General features: G+C 37.8%; 1 protein-coding gene across 1 annotated transcript in view; it reads right to left on the bottom strand.

Annotated features, from left to right (window-relative positions):
• ZFPM2 (zinc finger protein, FOG family member 2) overlaps window positions 1-16791 on the bottom strand; it is a 450548-nt gene that overhangs the window by 142666 nt on the left and 291091 nt on the right. Inside the window, exon 5 of the mRNA XM_029923854.1 lies at window positions 13950-14061. Coding sequence (XP_029779714.1) covers window positions 13950-14061 — 112 coding nt within the window. The remainder of the gene's footprint in view (window positions 1-13949; window positions 14062-16791) is intronic.

The raw sequence follows: 16791 nt of genomic DNA, 5'->3' as shown, positions 1-16791 counted from the left end.
TGAAGTTGAACACTTAACAGACTGAGCTACCCAGGTGCCCCATGGCCTCCTTTTTATAATCTTCCTTCATTACATGTATAAAGATGATTTTCTCAATTTCCTTTGAGATAGTTAACTAAAATGGTGTATTTAAAGGCAATAAGATAAAAAGTAACTTGCCCATTTTCTTATACACATTTTCTCCTTACTTCACCTCACTGATAGTTATTTTCCTTGTCTGTATCTCTAGTCAAAATGCAAAACTACGAAGGAAGATTTCTCAAACTATTATTTGGCCTCAATGTCCTTCATAAGCTATTTATTTTGCTTCCCTAGACTTCAGCCCCAGACCACTGTAGACTGACCAGGTGAGAATATTTAACTGAAAAATACATAATTAAATCAATAAACCTACACACAAAACACATCAGGATAGCAGAAATGATATTTAAGACACATAAGATTTAATTTGCATTACAAAACTAGGTTGGCATTGACAGACTGCAAATGATTATTTACTCGCTTATTGATAAATTGTATATCTTTTTTGTGGCAGGAGGGGAGTAGAAATGGCATGCATTACTCATTAGGTCATATCATTATGAAACCTTAATTTCCTCATTAGAAATATTTGGCAAATATTCTGAAAACATAGTTTTCCTAAGAACCTCTGAGTCTTCTATTTCTTGAAAGTCTGAACAAAAGTAAAGGAGGCTGAATTGGAAAGCAGTCATTCTTGAAAATCTTTACTGACAACGAAGCCCAGACAGTGATGATAAATACTAGATTTCTGAAGGAAAAACTGGCTTAAAGTAATTTATTCTCATTGAATTTCAATGGGCAGCAGATAGAACTACATAAATAGATAGATAGAAAGATCTTATCTGTTAGACTTAAATGTATGTATTTCGGATCCATTCCCTTGGTTGGGATATTCTTCTTGCAACACCACGATATACTATCTTGGTTGACCCCACTGTTGTCTGACAGTCTTCACAGACCTCAGACGGACTAATGAGAATATATCTTCTCTGAAGTACTATTGTATGTCGTGGCATATAAGGTGACCTTTTAAGTTTAAAAATAGCCTTCAAAAATGGGTTGACTTATATACCAAGAGTAAAATGAAAAGCTTCCAATTTCAGGTCTCAGGGTGAAGGCTTGAGGTCTGGCTGACGTTCTGCCAGCGAAGAACTGAGAACGACAGACACAGTTCCTGTCTGACAGGAAAAAGTGAAGTTGATCCAGAAAAAATTGCCTAGTAATAGTGAGCCAACGTCTTGGCAGGACTGGTGTACAGAGACGTCAAAGAAAACCCTATGGTGTGACAGCATCTTTTGCATGTATGTAGGTTTTAATTTTTTTCTAAATTCTTTTCTACATCTTCACACGGACTGATCTAGCACGATGCATGCTATGTATATGTGGGACACTCCAAAGAAATCCTATTGTACCAGATTCTTTAGCATTTCAAAAAGCTTGCTGAGGTATGGAGTACTTTTCTAAATAGGAGGAGAACAGCATTTTAGGTACTGGGTTTTCACATCATTTCCATACAAATAATTTCTGAAGCTAAATCAAGTCACACTAGAGTTTACTCTGTTAAGTAATGCATCATAAAGGCCATTAAATAATAATTCAAAATTCGGCGAGTTCACACTATGTACTGTCTGTGGAGTTACAGAGGTGAGAAATAGAGCCACTACATTTGAGATGTGCACATCCAGCCTGGGACAATGAAGGGTAGGGTTGGAGGTCTCCCCTTAACGGGATTGGGCAGGGAAGGCTGTTCAGAGGTACTGATGATACATGCCAAACTTTGAATGGTCCCTGTTAGCAATGATAAAGATAGCTAGAAAGTTATTAGGCAAAGGGAACATGATATATGAAGACGGATATGAACAAGCAAAGGATATATTTGAGGAAATTTAAATAAGTATAGTTGAAGTATAAAGGTATCTGTGGAGGATGAGTAAGAAATGAAGCTATAAGGAGTAAGTAAGGTAGTTAAAATGTATAGGTAGCTAATCCATGGGAAACATAAATGAGGAGGAAGAAGACTAGGGAACGACAACATTTAGTGGATGGATGTTGATGGGGACACCTGTCACTGGATGTAGAAAGGCATCATCAGATTAAACCCAGTAGAATAGAAAATTGGCAACAAGAAACCACAGGAGACCTGTGAAAGAGTCACTTCAATAGAGCCGAAGGCAGAAACTGGAAAGAAGAGAAGATGCTGGGATTTAGGAAGTCAAAGGAGTACAGAAAACTGCAGAAACTGCCTAGGAAAGGAAGCGAAGAGGAATTTCTGTTACGTATGATGAATTGATTGCATGCATTTGCATGTATTTCTTTTCCCTTTCATAAACATGACAGTAAAGATAAAGATAAAAGATGATAGGACAAAGAGACAGTGCACATTAGGCAACAGAAGTCAAGAAAATCTTGGAAACTAGAATACTAATGGAGTGATAGACGGCAAAGCAAAGTACAGAAAACTGAAATCCAAGTAGTTAGAGAGCAGTTGGCCAACAAAAAGCAAGCAGATTTATTCCACAGAATTTTGAAGAAAATCAGGAATTAAAGGCACCAGGTGCCTTGAAAGGTAAGGTGAGTGAGCAGTGGCCCTAAACGTTGTAAGACGGGCATCCTGAGTAAGAAGCTGATAGCTTCACATGTTCAGCTATCCCCGGTAGAGTTAAGGGGCAGTCCTTTGCACTCTGATAGGAGGTGGAGTCTGAGACTTTGGAGATATGGAACTAAGGCTTCAGATCCAGAGACAGTCTCAGAATTTGAATTAGATTAAAGGAACATCTATCTATATTCTCAACAATAAGATAGGAGTTTTCCAAGATACTACCTGGTCTCTTTCACCCATGAATTCTTAGATTGCTGGCTACAAGGTTCATGAATTTCAGAGACTAGACTGGCATTCTCTGAAGAAGCTACTCATGCTAAGACAGAAAATTACATAGACTGGTTTTTGGGGACATCATTATCATGGCTGAGTGGCCATCCTCTGACTCTATGTAAAATTCGCTGGTTGATATCCTATGACCCTGTACGAAACCCATCAGTTGACCCTCTGCAAAACCTACCACCTGTCAACTCATGCTGTTCTATATTTAGCCTTATTGTCCCATCCTTCAAAGATAAAGCAGACACTCTTGGATCTCTAGCCATTTAAGGGAAGCTTCAAGACCCAATACAGGAACCAAAACAGGAAAGAAAATTAAGAAGCAATGCACAGGACATACAACTTCATCAATATCCTTCAATTTCTATCTTCAGAGATAAAGGAAAAAATACCCATACACAGAGAGAAAGATGTTCGGGGGAAAAACTGTCAGGGAGTAAGAAAGACTTCCTATAAATTAGAAATATAATAGTTAAACTTCCATAGTGACAGTAAAGAATAAAATTTGAGGACATCTCAGAAAGTTGAACAAAGTCAAGGAGATAATTGTGGAAGGATTATTAAGTGCATATCATATTGCTTTCCATATTAAAGAATAAGCTGCAACTCCTTCATGTATCCATTCATTCATTTGTGAATACTTAATGAGGACCTACTAAACGCCATGCCTTAAATTCCAGAATTCCTATCCTTGAAGAACTCTTATTCTAGGGGTGAGATAATGACATTAAAATTTTAAGTTAGTACTAAAATGTCAAATATGAAGATAGATGAGCGAGGATATTATAAACCGAAAACGTTTTCTCAGTCTTTATGTTGAAGCCCTAACCCCAGTGTGAGTGTGACAGTAGGACACGAAGCCTTTGGGAGATACTTGGGTCATGATGGGATCAGTGCCCCTCTAAGAAGAGAAGGAGGGAGCTCGCTCTCTGCCTCTACTACATGAGGGTACAGTAAGATGGTCATCATCTACAAACCAGGAGCAGGGCTCTCATCAGACTCCAAATCTGCCTGCACTTTGATCTTGGACTTCCCACACTCCAGAATGGTGAGAAATAAATGTCTATTGTTTGTGTCATCCTGTCTTTGCTGTTTTGTTGTAACAGCCTGAGCTGACTTATACAGAGGAGGAAAAAGGAAAGAAAGACCCAGAGAAGCAGACTAACTGGACAGACTCTCTGTGAAGGCAATCTTTAGAGTGTTCTGAATGCTGTAAGAGAGGGAGCAATGTGGGGGCAACGCACAGTATGAAGGCCCTGAAACAGGCATTCTTTGTACTAGGAAGCAAAAGCAAGGGGCCTATACCACTTGAACAGAGTAGTTGGGGAGTGTAGTCAATGTAACCACAGAGATACCCAGGGGCAGATCATGAAGGGCCTGGTAAGCCAAAGTAAGGACTTTGTAGGTTTAGTTCAGGGACTGGCAAGCTTTTTTATAAAGAGCCAAATAGTAAATATCTTAAATTTTGCAGGTTACATGGTCTCTGCCACTGCTCAACTCCATTCTTATAGTGTAAAAGCAGCCAGAGTCTAATACAAACAAATAGGTTTAGTTGTCCAATTAAACTTTATTTACAAAAATAGGCAGTGGGCCAGATTTGGTCTCATGGGTCAGATTGATCTTGTCCTAAGCCTGATCGTGATTGGAAGCCTTTGGAGGGTTATATGCACCTCCACTTTTCCACTTTCTCTGTGAAACAAGAAGCAAGGTCACCATCCAACAAGGGACATTATATATTTGGGGAGACAGAAGATTGACACAGTCACCTTGCAGACTGATTAGGAAAATAAGTCTGTATCGCTAGGTTATATACACGGAGGGTTCACATTTACTTCATGGTCAAATGCAATACAAACTGGTCAGCATTGTGTTTTGCTGCTGTGATTTTGTTGTGTCACTAGTGGTGGTGGTGGATTGTTGGTTTTATTTTGACAATATGTTTGTGTGGCTCTCACTATGGATCTCAAATATCAGGGGAAAGCAGAGAGTTGGACTGACCAGAACAGGGTGTTTTCAGGACAGTACAGTAAAAGTAGAGAGAGGGAGAGAAGGGTGAGGAGGTATGAGAGAGTGACAGAAATCATGAACCCACAGGATTCAAGTCAGGGATTCTGAAGGTAAGGACAGCAGGGGTGGATGGACAGGAAAAAGAGGGTGATGGGATAAAGGGACAGAGGTTCATTTGGAGTTGAAAAATTATAAAGGTCAGGTGATGAGTAGGTCAAGGTGGATGATTTACTACTCTCTTCAAGAGGGGTGTAGCTACCAATGCTATTTCCTTGACAGAAAAAGTCTCAGTTTTATTAGTGGACGGACCTAAGCTGAATCTTTGGACACACAAATCTTACTAAAATCCCAATGTGATTATGTGTGCCTCAAAACTTTTAGTTGCTCTCTACTGCCTCCATTGCAAGATCTTCAGCCTGAACATTTAATGGAACCCACAACATGACCCTTAGAAGTTTGTAGAGCCTTCTTCACTGGTTTTATTTGTAAATTCTCTACTCTGTCTAAAGTGTGTGCCAATATGCTCATGAAAGTACTGTAGGCACTGCAGTCCTTACTTGTAGGCACAGAATTTCAACCTCCCCAAATGCCTTTCCCCATTTCTCAAACTTAGAGTCAACTCTCAATCTCCAACCAAAATTCCACATTCTCTTTCAACTTTCTTTGACCATGAAGATTGAACTTGGTATTTTGCAACCTTCATCAGTTAAGGTCTTTCAAAAAGTTCCACAAGCTGGGTAGGGGTGTTTCATATTCTTCTGTATCACTCATGACACCTGGGCCATATTGTGCACAAACCATTGGTTCAATTATTTTTATTTTATTTAGAAAATTGTCATATGAAACACAAAGTACCAGAACATTCATAGAGATGCAAAAGAAAAATGATTATCTCACAAAGAATAATTTAAATTCTATGGATGAGAGACATTTTGTGTGCAAGGCAAAGATTTCTTTGTTCTTTTAGTCTTTTATTAAAAAAAAGAGTGAGAACGTAGTTAAGACAAAAGATGATTTTCCTTTGCAAATATTTTTCCTAAATAATATGGGGAAAATAATCGATGTAAAGAAAATTAAAATGATAATAAAAGAGGGATGCAAAAGAGTCCTCCCTAAATCTTACCATACCCTACAGAAATATGCTTCTAATTTCTAGGCATTTCTTTCATGCATGTTTCCCTGCACATATACTTTTTTTATGTTTATTTATTTATTTTGAGAAAGAGAGAGAGGGTAAGACAGAGAGAGAATTCCAACCAGACTATGCACTGTCAGTGCAGAGGCTGATGCAGGGCTCAAACTCACAAACTGTGAGATCATGACCTAAGCTGAAACCCGGCTGAACCACCCAGGTGCCCCCATATACACTTTTTAAAAATCCTCACAATCCTTCTGGGGACAAAATTTCCTATTCTGCTTTTTCATTTGAAATTATAACATTATAATTTCTTCTACATAACACATGATCTTAAAAAAGTAGTCACAGTATCTCACTCTGAAAAAAATCCATCCTAAAGAGTTGTCCCTCATTTTAACTGTCAGAGATACTTGGGGGGGGTAGCTTTCAAGATCAACATCTCTTTAAATATGACAAGCTAACATCCTGAATGACAGTGAGTCACCTCTCAAAAGACCCCACTCTTCGTTTCTCATTTTTATACTTACGAAACTGATATATTCTTAGTTCTTATCAATTTCTAACATCCTACCTGGGTATTTACCCCTAAGAGACAAGATGTTTCATTCATGTATGGGTCCAAGGTGGTTTAGAATATTTTTTTCCAATATGTGTTAGCCCACCTGATCCACTGAGGTAATTAAGAGTATAATCCTACAGGATTAGTTACCAACATTTCATTAAGGAAATTCATAGAGATGTTGATATGAAAACAAATGTATTTTCTCACATCACATAACAAACATAAGTGATAATGGAGGACATAAATTAGCCAGTACAATCGGACCCAGACTGAAACAACCCAATAAGTCACTAACATAATTGTAAAAAACAGTAGACATGTGGGAAGAAAAGAAAATGACAGAAGGCCTGATAGTTGCTCGAGTGGCTGTTCTGCAATTTTCAACAGACGGCTCTATTGTAAATAACACAGTCCCTACTGGGGTCACTTGCCTTGACCTTAAGGACCCCTCAGAAATGACAATTTGAAGCTGAACAGTGGTTTTCTAAAGCAGCCATTTTCACAATCACGGATTCCTAGAACAGGCATAATAAATTACTCCTCAAACCTCTCTCTTTCTCATAGAACATAACCAAGAAAAGCCTCAGATGTTCCTGAAACACGTTGAGTTTTCGGCATCGCGTTATCCTGTGGTGCTCTGCAATCAATTACTGTTATACCACCATCATTAATAATTTTCTTAATGAAAATGATTCTGTTGATCTCCGTTGTATTTTAATTATCAGAGTTAAGCATAATTACACTGCCGCTCTGAGCTGGCATGTGGACTCCTTTAGGGCGCAATTTTGTTTTAACACACTGATAATGTAATTTTACATTGTGTCAGTTTGTTTGGTTATTATCCAGTTGTACAATTCCACTGTATTCCTGATAACAGATAATAACCTTAGTACCTCCTATATCCTGAAGTCATTTAAAAAGCAATATTGGAATTCCGCGACTAGCTAACTTAATCGCCTTATGATTTTATAATTCCCGCTGCTAAATATTTGGTTCAGGCACCCACCCTCTTTTAAAAATACCATCAACCTAGACAACAGTTATACATTTTCTATGAATTACAGAATGGTTAAATAAACACCTAAAATACGAGCACAATTTTTTTCTTAAAAAAAAATAGCTTCTTATTTGTAGAATATTAGCCCTTTAGGTGAAGCTAAACATGAACTTTGAAAATTGGCTGCCCTGGTAGACAAGGCTATTGTTTCAATATTCTATCAACATGCAACAGATTCTTTATTTTAAAGTGGAAAACTGTCTGGGTCTTGCAAGAGTCCTCACATTAAAAGACCCTTGTTTTGAAAAGTTGATCAATTTAGTCAGGGTGTAGAACACTGCTCATCCAAGTTAGGTCCTATTAGCATTTCTGTCATTAGTTCAACAGTGCCCAGTATGGGATCTTGAACATAGAAGACAATCAGTAAAAGCTTAAATGAATTCATTGCATGGCTACATTTACACAAAACAAGCAAAATCAGAACTCTGAGGATAGCCACATTATGATTTTGAGACATGTCTTCTACGTGGCTTTCAATTGTTGTGGTCTTAAAAGGACAGATGTATTAGCATAAAGTACTTCTGTCACTGCTGTTTTAGTTCTGTAAGCCAACCACAGATGGAGGGGGAAAAAGCTTTCCTGATAAACAAATATACAACTCTGTGGAGTATACCAATAGCCTGCAACGTTGGCCCAGTGAAGGGCATTATCAAAATTCTGCTAATTATAATTGGGCACTGAAGGTCACATGCTCAAGACTGAATCCCAAATTCACCATGTATGAGCCAAAGATCCTTGAATTATTAACTGATTGAAGCCTCAGTTTACTCATCTGTAAAGTGGGGACAATGCTGCTTCCATCATGAGTCTGTTGAAACAGCAAATAAGAAAATGTAGGTATAGTACTTCAAACAATGTCTGCATAGAGTAAGTGTTTAGTAAAAGGTGACTGCTTTATTAGTATTAATAATATTATCACCATCTTAATGCTAGACATTTTATATAAGACTTCTATTAAAAATAAAAATAGCATGTGTTCAAGGGAAAAACTCTAATAGCATCTTCAGGCAAAGGTATCAGGCCTTTAATTCTGTAATACAGTTATCTGGGGATCTTGTGGGTTCAAAAGTAATTGAGTAACACTCCTGGAATTCTTGGCTACAAAGCTGGTATCAGATGAGGATATTTCCCAAACATTTGCTTGATATCAACATAAAGACCTGGTTTCATTTCCTCTAAGTTTGTATGATGTGTTCCCAAAAGCAAATGGAATTAAGTAGACAGTAATTAGCAATATAATATTTGTATAATATACACAGTTAAGTTTATGGGATCTTCCTCTCAAAAATTCTGCGACATAGCCATTGCTATTCCACTTTACAGCTGAGGAAATCAAGATTTATAGAGGGTCTATGATTTGCCCAAAGTTACATACCAGCAAGAGTTTTTCACACGGATATGGTGCTTTCAGAGAGAAAGAAATCTTCCGTCGTTAAGGTGGGAGTGAGAGTTAACTGATACTTTTTTCACTCCTTTGATTGACAACATTGATTCTCTTAATCTTGGTACCTAGAGAATGTGCCAACTCTGAAATAACAACTGCATGAAAAACTGAATTATTCCTTATTTGAACATGAACTGAACGAAGAAACCCACACGCTAATGGCTTAATCCTGAGTATTCAAAAACAACCCATTTACTTTGAGTATGTGAGAAAGGTCACCCTACTCTGCAAACACTATAAAGCAAAGAACACCACGGTATATAGAAAAGAAACGTCAATCTCCAATGCTCACCAGGCATTAGTGGGTTTTAGGAGTTAGTGGGCAGGCCTTGCTAATCCTACCCCAGCATCCTCCTTTAACTTCAGAGTGGTGCTTTTTAGTATTTTTCCATTGGAGATAAGTAAATTAGAATTATCTGGAGTCTGTTGAGAATAATGGCAAAAAACAGATGACCCAACAGGTCTGGTCCATCAATGTCTGGATGAGCTAATTACTTTCTGGAATGACAGGGGGTAGTTGAGGCAGGAAAAAAGTACATCAGATTACAATATTAATGCCAAAATACTATACTTTTTTACTTTGATAAAACAAGATGATGGCAGCCTGTCACATAGCACTAAGTGATATAATATAATTTTATAATAATTATTTGATGGACACCCTAGAACTGAAAACCATAGTTATATTTAATTTTGCTATTAGCTCACATTTAATAATACTTTAAGAAGTAAGTATGCCTCTCAAATGGTAATAGTTACACATTAAGTGGCCTATCTAACACACCACAAGAAAATGATACCGAAAATTTCAGTCAAGGCATTTGAAAAAATGCTAAGCATATGCATTTTATATTCTATTTGTAAGTAGGTACTGGTATCTTCTCAGATGGCCAGAACCTTATAATAATGATTTTGGCATAGAATTCATAAGTAATTTAGGTTTGTAGCTAGAAAACAAAACAAGGAAATGTAATTTTCGCATCAGGAATTCATTTGTCATCTTTGGCGAGAGCTTTTTAGACCTTAGGAATAATGTGTTGCATCTGAGTGCAGGAACATTATCGGTCCATTCAAGCACCTCATCTTTCATATCTGGCACCAGCACTTTGGTTGCATTTGGGGAACTCTTTCTTTTCCATCTTTGTGGCTCACGTGGGGTTAATTCTACCCTAAGGATGATGGTAGTCTGCCAGGGAGAGTGTTTAATTGGATCAAAGGTTAGTATATGATATACCCTAATCAAAACCCAGGAGAGCTCTGTTTTCACTGGAAGTGTGGTGCTGGTAGAATTAGTCTGGAGCTTCCCACTACTTGAGGAGAGCATTTCTGAAAACGAAACCCATGAAAGAAAGAAGAGGCAGAGGCCAGAGAGTCTGGGGACAAAGTTTGAGCAACTGGATTAAGCTGTTCCTGCAGTCCAGAACATCCTTAGACTCTCAGTTTTATGAGCAGATGAATCTCCTTACCCCTACACACACACACACACACACACACACACACACGCACACACACACACACACGGGTGCACACACACTGTAATTCTCATTATTTTTTTGCATAAGTCAATTTCATTTGAATTTCTATCACTTGAAAACAACATATATATTATAAAAATTCCTCACACATTATGGATACCCAAGTCAGTACCTACTAAATCTAAGTTGCTGAAAACTTCCAGCTACAAAACTCTTTTGCTTTAAGGAGACTTATCATACCTGCAGCCTATGAAGACAGCAAATGTAGAGCCCACCGGTCATATGTTCCATGACCCAAATGATCCCTGGTACAATCACCGTATATTAAGGTATTCACCGAACTTTGATATATGTTTTGGGTGAGCTATTCCCTCCCTGCAAAGGCAATCTGTATATCAGGAATTAGTATCAAGCTTCTGAAGTCCATTTAGGAGATCAGAACAGAGTTTACAGAAGGGTTTTTGAGTGTGTTACCCAGAACACTAATTCCAATGGGTGTCAATTGGAAAGGAAAAGAAAACAAAATCTATCTATCCATTTTATATGGTCAATGAATGAAACAGGTGTTTTCTTTTGTTTTGGTTTACTAAAGAACTTCTCAGAGCATTCATACCAGCAGGCATTATGAGTTTTCAAGAGGGGCCACAATAGGCAATATTAGCTCATAGGGCTTGTTCTTTATGCACTTGGGGTTCTGTGTAGTGCAACTGAGGGAGTGCCATAATATAATATACATCTTTGTGATATTCAGGAATAAATACCTGAGTGATCTGGAAGAATTTACTCATGATATAATAATGGCAAGGGGAAGAGTCACATAGTAGGAGTACAGGGTTTGGAATCATCAAGACCTGGTTTCAAACTTGGCTCCATTATTAGCTCTCCACAATCAAGAATAGCCATACTATTTTTCTCAATCAGAATGCCAAACTATGTAAAAAAAAAAAAAAGCCAAAACAAAAAACAAATACAAAATAAACCCCCCACACTATCTTATTAAACTCTTTGAAAGCCTAATGCAGAAATTATTCTAATGTGTATAACTCAGACCCTGAGTCCGACAAGTGTACATTTGGACCCTATGCCAACCACTTACTAGCTACATGACCATGGCAAATTACTCAATCCACCTAATTCTCCATTTCACTTTTTGTAAAATGGAGTAGTATATTAATACTTCATAAAAGGCTGCAAATGAAGATACTATGAAATAATGCCTATCCAGTCGTTAACGTAGTGCCCACTGTTTGAACCACAATACCAATCGTTCTTAAGTTGAACAATATCAAATTACCTTTCATAGGTTAAGAACAGTTAAATAGCAGTGATTCATATGGTTCATCATTAGAGCATATGAAATGCCCTTGACAGTTTCTGGCAACCACTCATCCTTTGTTTATCTCATCAACCAATTGATACTTATTGAGTACTTTTTTCTATATAAAAGCAGCATGCCATACCAAGGATCGAAAGGTGACTAAGGAACACAGTTCTTGCCCTCGGTATTTACAGAGTAGATTGGAAAGGAAGGCAATACTAGCTAACATTTTACTTCTTTCTTTTACTAAAAGTTAATAGCTAACTTCTTACTTTTTTCCTTAACTTTTAACTTTTTACTCTTTTCTTGAACCCATATAATAATGATCATAAAACAAGAACAATGAGAGAAGCGCACATAACTGGTCTGGAAGCACCACAGAGAGCATTCAGGGGTGCTGAGTAACCACGTACAAGGGCAGCACATAGTTGGGCTCAAGGCCTGCTTTATGAGTTAATGAGGAACTGTCTATAAATTGCTCTAAATTATTTACTGCCAACGATAACACAAACACATAAACATGTTCGGGTTGAAGTACTCCCCTGAACACAGCATTGCAATTTTGCCATATTTCTTACATAGCAAAATAATAATCACTGCTCCCAAAAGAATGGCTGATTTAAAAATGCAGTGGACTTGGATTATGACAAGAGAACAGCTACTCTCTTGGTTCCTCCATATCACACGGCTGTCGCAGGATAAGACATTGTACGACTAACAGTTATTCCTCGTGATTAAGCCTATGTTCCAAGGCCACTTTTGTATTTCTGCACTCTGAACGTGGGCAGTGGTAAGCTGGATACCATTTCCTTCCACTTTGAGAGATCATGCTGACACACCCTGGGAAAGTCTCACTTCCCATCCAGCTAAAAGCTCCCACCAGCATACCACAGGTATTTCAGGTTAGAAAATGAGTGGGTTTGGGACTAGCAATTATAGAGGGAAAATGAATATAATCAGATCCTGGTGCACAGATTGCTTTTTTAGCTCACAAATTCCCTCTTTCCGGTGTTTCAACTTTCAAAGGCGTATGGTAGTTTAAAGGCAATCCTCTTATAAGTGTACAAATTGTAATGATTATAGAAACAAGTTGTAATTGTTTCTAGCAAGTTTTTAAGAGTCTTTGATGTTATGATTAGTGTTTTATATGTTAATATATTGATAGGGGTGCTTACTTGCTCGTTCCCTTGTACGCTTTTATGGTTTCTAGGTTCACTGTGCAAATAAATCTTTGATCTCAGTAGGTCTATTTGGTTAAAAAAGAATGCTAAAAGAAATTAAACATGAGAAGCCCAAGGTTTTGCAATATTTACGAAGAAGCAAGATTAGGGATTTCACTGTAAGAGTACAGAGCTGGGGCCCACAACCTGAAGGTGGAGAAATGTGCCCCAAACCACACCACACACGAAGAGGGGCCTGTGTTGGGGAGTGCCATCACTGAACGTGGGTTCCTTTGTAGCCAGGGTGTAGCTATGTGACAGCAGTCTGGGCTGATGCCACACTGAGCAAATCAAAGGCAAAGCTCTGCAAGCCATCGGCTTCCTCTTTCTGCCCGCCTCCTGCCCTTTAGAAATCACATGGGGAAAAATTCTCCGTCTTTGCTATGGTTTCATTTTCAGCTATCCTCATCATGAGTGATTTCAAGACAGTGGCAAGAATGCAGCGCCTCCTTGAGCGTGCACCTTGATGCGAATTGCTAAGTTGCAAAAGGAATTTGCTTTCTTGTAGATAATGTCTAAGAGAGAGGAACCTGGGATTTCATCAAACTGGCTATCAATAAAGCTAACAGCAAGGAAGGCGCCAGTCACACAACTCAAAGACAGGGTTAGGTAAATGTGTGCAGTGCTGAGTAATTAATGGTATAACACTTGCTGTCGTATTTTGTACAGAAAAAGCCCAGGAGGCTTTGCGGACAAGACAGGTTTGAGACATTCAGGAGGAAAAAAGGAAGAGAGGGGATCAGATTTCACTTTGCATTCTCATCCCTGTTCACTTCAATGCTCAGGTTCCAAAACTCCAAACAGAGAGGGAAATGATTCTTGCATTTACCTTTGCTGTACACAATGCAGTTGTTTTTGTTGTCTTCTACTCCTTGCCAAGTCACATCCAGTAGCCACTTGGGACCAGCAGTCAGCACCATTGGGACCTGAGCCTTTGTCTTCTGTAAAAAGAATGATAACAGACAGATGCCATTTGCTCTTGTTGATTAAAAACTTGAATAATAAATGTACTAATCATTTTATTTTTACAAACAACTAAATCTCCCAAACCATAATCTGAGTCCTTATTCCCCTGTCTCATAATATCTTTTTAAGATGACAGAAGCTGTAAGACTTTACTGCTTTCACTAATCTGAATGGTAGAATTATTATCAAGGATTTTTTTTTCCCTAAATGATACTGGATCAGATCTCCAAGATTAGACAGATCTCTTGCGGCTCTGAATTATAAAGAGAATGCAGATGACTTTCATTGCAAAGAGCAGAGTGTTTAGAAGTGAACTTTAGACACATTGTACTTTACTATCAACAGGATCTCACTATTTCCTGAAACAGACAGGAAAGAATTCAAAGAATCAGGATCCATTTCAAAGCTCTATCCTGAGCAACATTTTTATTAGAGACGGAATTTATTTTGAATGAATAATGAAATCTACCCAACCACCTTTGCTAAGTGTGGATATGTAGTCTGACTGTAACTGAAATAATAATAATGCTAATGATTCACCATCCATTGTCTCCAGGAAGAGTATAAAAGACGAATCGTGAATAAATTCAGATGCAGAGCAACTAAAGCACGACATACCTGCTCTGAGAAGCACGGAGCAGGGAGACGTCCGCCCTAGTTCGAACAAAATATTTCCACTTGTACAGTTTCAACATAAGGCTCAGAAGGTTTATCATTTTAGGCGTTTTGGCACCCAAATTATTTGTCTGTAATTACATTAAACACGGCAGGAAATAAACTGGGGAGGAAACAAGTGAGCCTCAGCAAGAGTGTTGTTTCCCGATGAGTCACAGTCAGACTTTTATCAGCCACTAGACCATGTCTGTATATCAAATATCATAAAACCCAGAGTACAATGCAGGGTCTCAAGGTAATGTTTGAACTGAATCTTCACCTAGATATGATCCTGCCACAGAGATCGTGGCTCATTCTGGGAGAGTGCCGCAAATTTCCCAAATTGGCATTAATAAGTATTCACTCGAGGAGTTCCATGTAATCTGGTCATTCCAAATCCCTCAGGAATCTGGAAAACCCACTGCGCCCTGCTGAATGGCAACAATGATAGTGCCTGAGACACGGATCTATTGTTAGCTGCAAACCCATATTGACGACTAGGCATAAGATGAATGTTAACCCATTTCTTGAAGTATCAGTTACATTTTATGAGGCAAAACTACTGTAAAATATACGGATGAAAAAATCAAGCATCATGGGTAAATTTTTTAAAAAGTCTGAGGAAATATTTCAAATATTAAGAGATGGTAAACCAGATCAATTGTAACAGATACTAGCATTCTGATCTTTCATATTCGTTCTTTGATTCCTTTTAAATTGTTCACTTTTCAACTATACTTCTTAATTGTTCACTTTTCAACTGTAAATCTTAATATTTGGCAAGGACAATGATTAAAAACGTTGATCTGGTGCTCTACACATTCTGAGAAACTTCTCTAGCAACAAATTATAGAAATTATCCCTGAAGTATAGTCTTCAAGGATGATTATCTGAAAGCCCTGTAGGAAAGTAGTAATTTTATGTTATAATATTTTTTTAACAATACAGGCAAAAATGTGATCAAATTATGTGTATGGTTATCAGTGAGTAACCATTTTTATTTACTTACACTTGAAAACAGAATTGAGGATAAGTAGGCCTTGTCAATCTGAAATGATAATGACCCATATCCAATTAATAGTAGGTCTTAATTATGCATATGTCAGCTCCTTTTACTTACAGAGAAACAGGTAAACCCATAGATCAGGCTCAGCAGGTCACCAGGCAGTAAGCAGAACAAGTGATAAGAGAGGGTCCACCATAGACCTTCATTGTGTAGGAGATTCTGTGATCTTCTTTGTGACATCTGCTTTCTTCTGGTTTTAAATAACAGATTTCAACACAGGAGCCCCCCCCCCCCATTTCTACTGTACTCTTATTTCGTGGGAAAGACATGCTTTTTATTTCATCTTTATACTCCATAGTTCTTAAAGCCACATAATTTTACACACAGTAAATCTACTTTCACAATTTTCCACAGATAATATGAAAAATAGATATTTAAATTCTTTAGGGAATATTTTACTGTAAAGTAAATCAATTGATTTGCTGATACTATAATCTTCCAATCATTTTATGAATATATAAACCACCTCCATCCCCTGGTCCTGTGTTTTTGGTGCTAATAATATTAAGACATCTTACTTCTTGGTGAAAGACACAGATACATAAGAAAAAGTTGAATATAATGCAGAAAGTAGCACAGTAAGGAGCAAAATGTCATGCATAAATTGTTTTGGGATTAATGCAGGGCAAGAGAAAAATTTCTGTCCTGTGGATTCTGGGATGATATCATAAAGGGAGTGACATTTAGACAGGATCTTAAAGGATAAATGGGGAACCTTTGTAATTGGTGGTACATGGGCAACGTCTGAGCAGTATGAGTCATGAGTACAGGCAACGATGAGTAGTTCTGGGATTCTTTGGTTTTGAGTTCTTATGAAGTCTTTAGAGCCATTCTTGATATGGAGAAAGCACTAGATAAGCATTAGCTATCATCATCATCATCATCATCATCATCATTTTCATTACTGATAGGTGGAAAAGGAATAATAGCAATGCGTCTGGAAAGGCAGGTTAGAAGCTATTTTAGAAGTTGTTTTCATACCAGG

This window comes from Suricata suricatta, chromosome 15 (assembly GCF_006229205.1).
Source record: "Suricata suricatta isolate VVHF042 chromosome 15, meerkat_22Aug2017_6uvM2_HiC, whole genome shotgun sequence".
NCBI classification, from domain to species: domain Eukaryota; kingdom Metazoa; phylum Chordata; class Mammalia; order Carnivora; family Herpestidae; genus Suricata; species Suricata suricatta.
The sequence above is the reverse complement of the archived record's forward strand: the minus strand, read 5'-3'. Positions and strand labels throughout refer to the sequence as shown.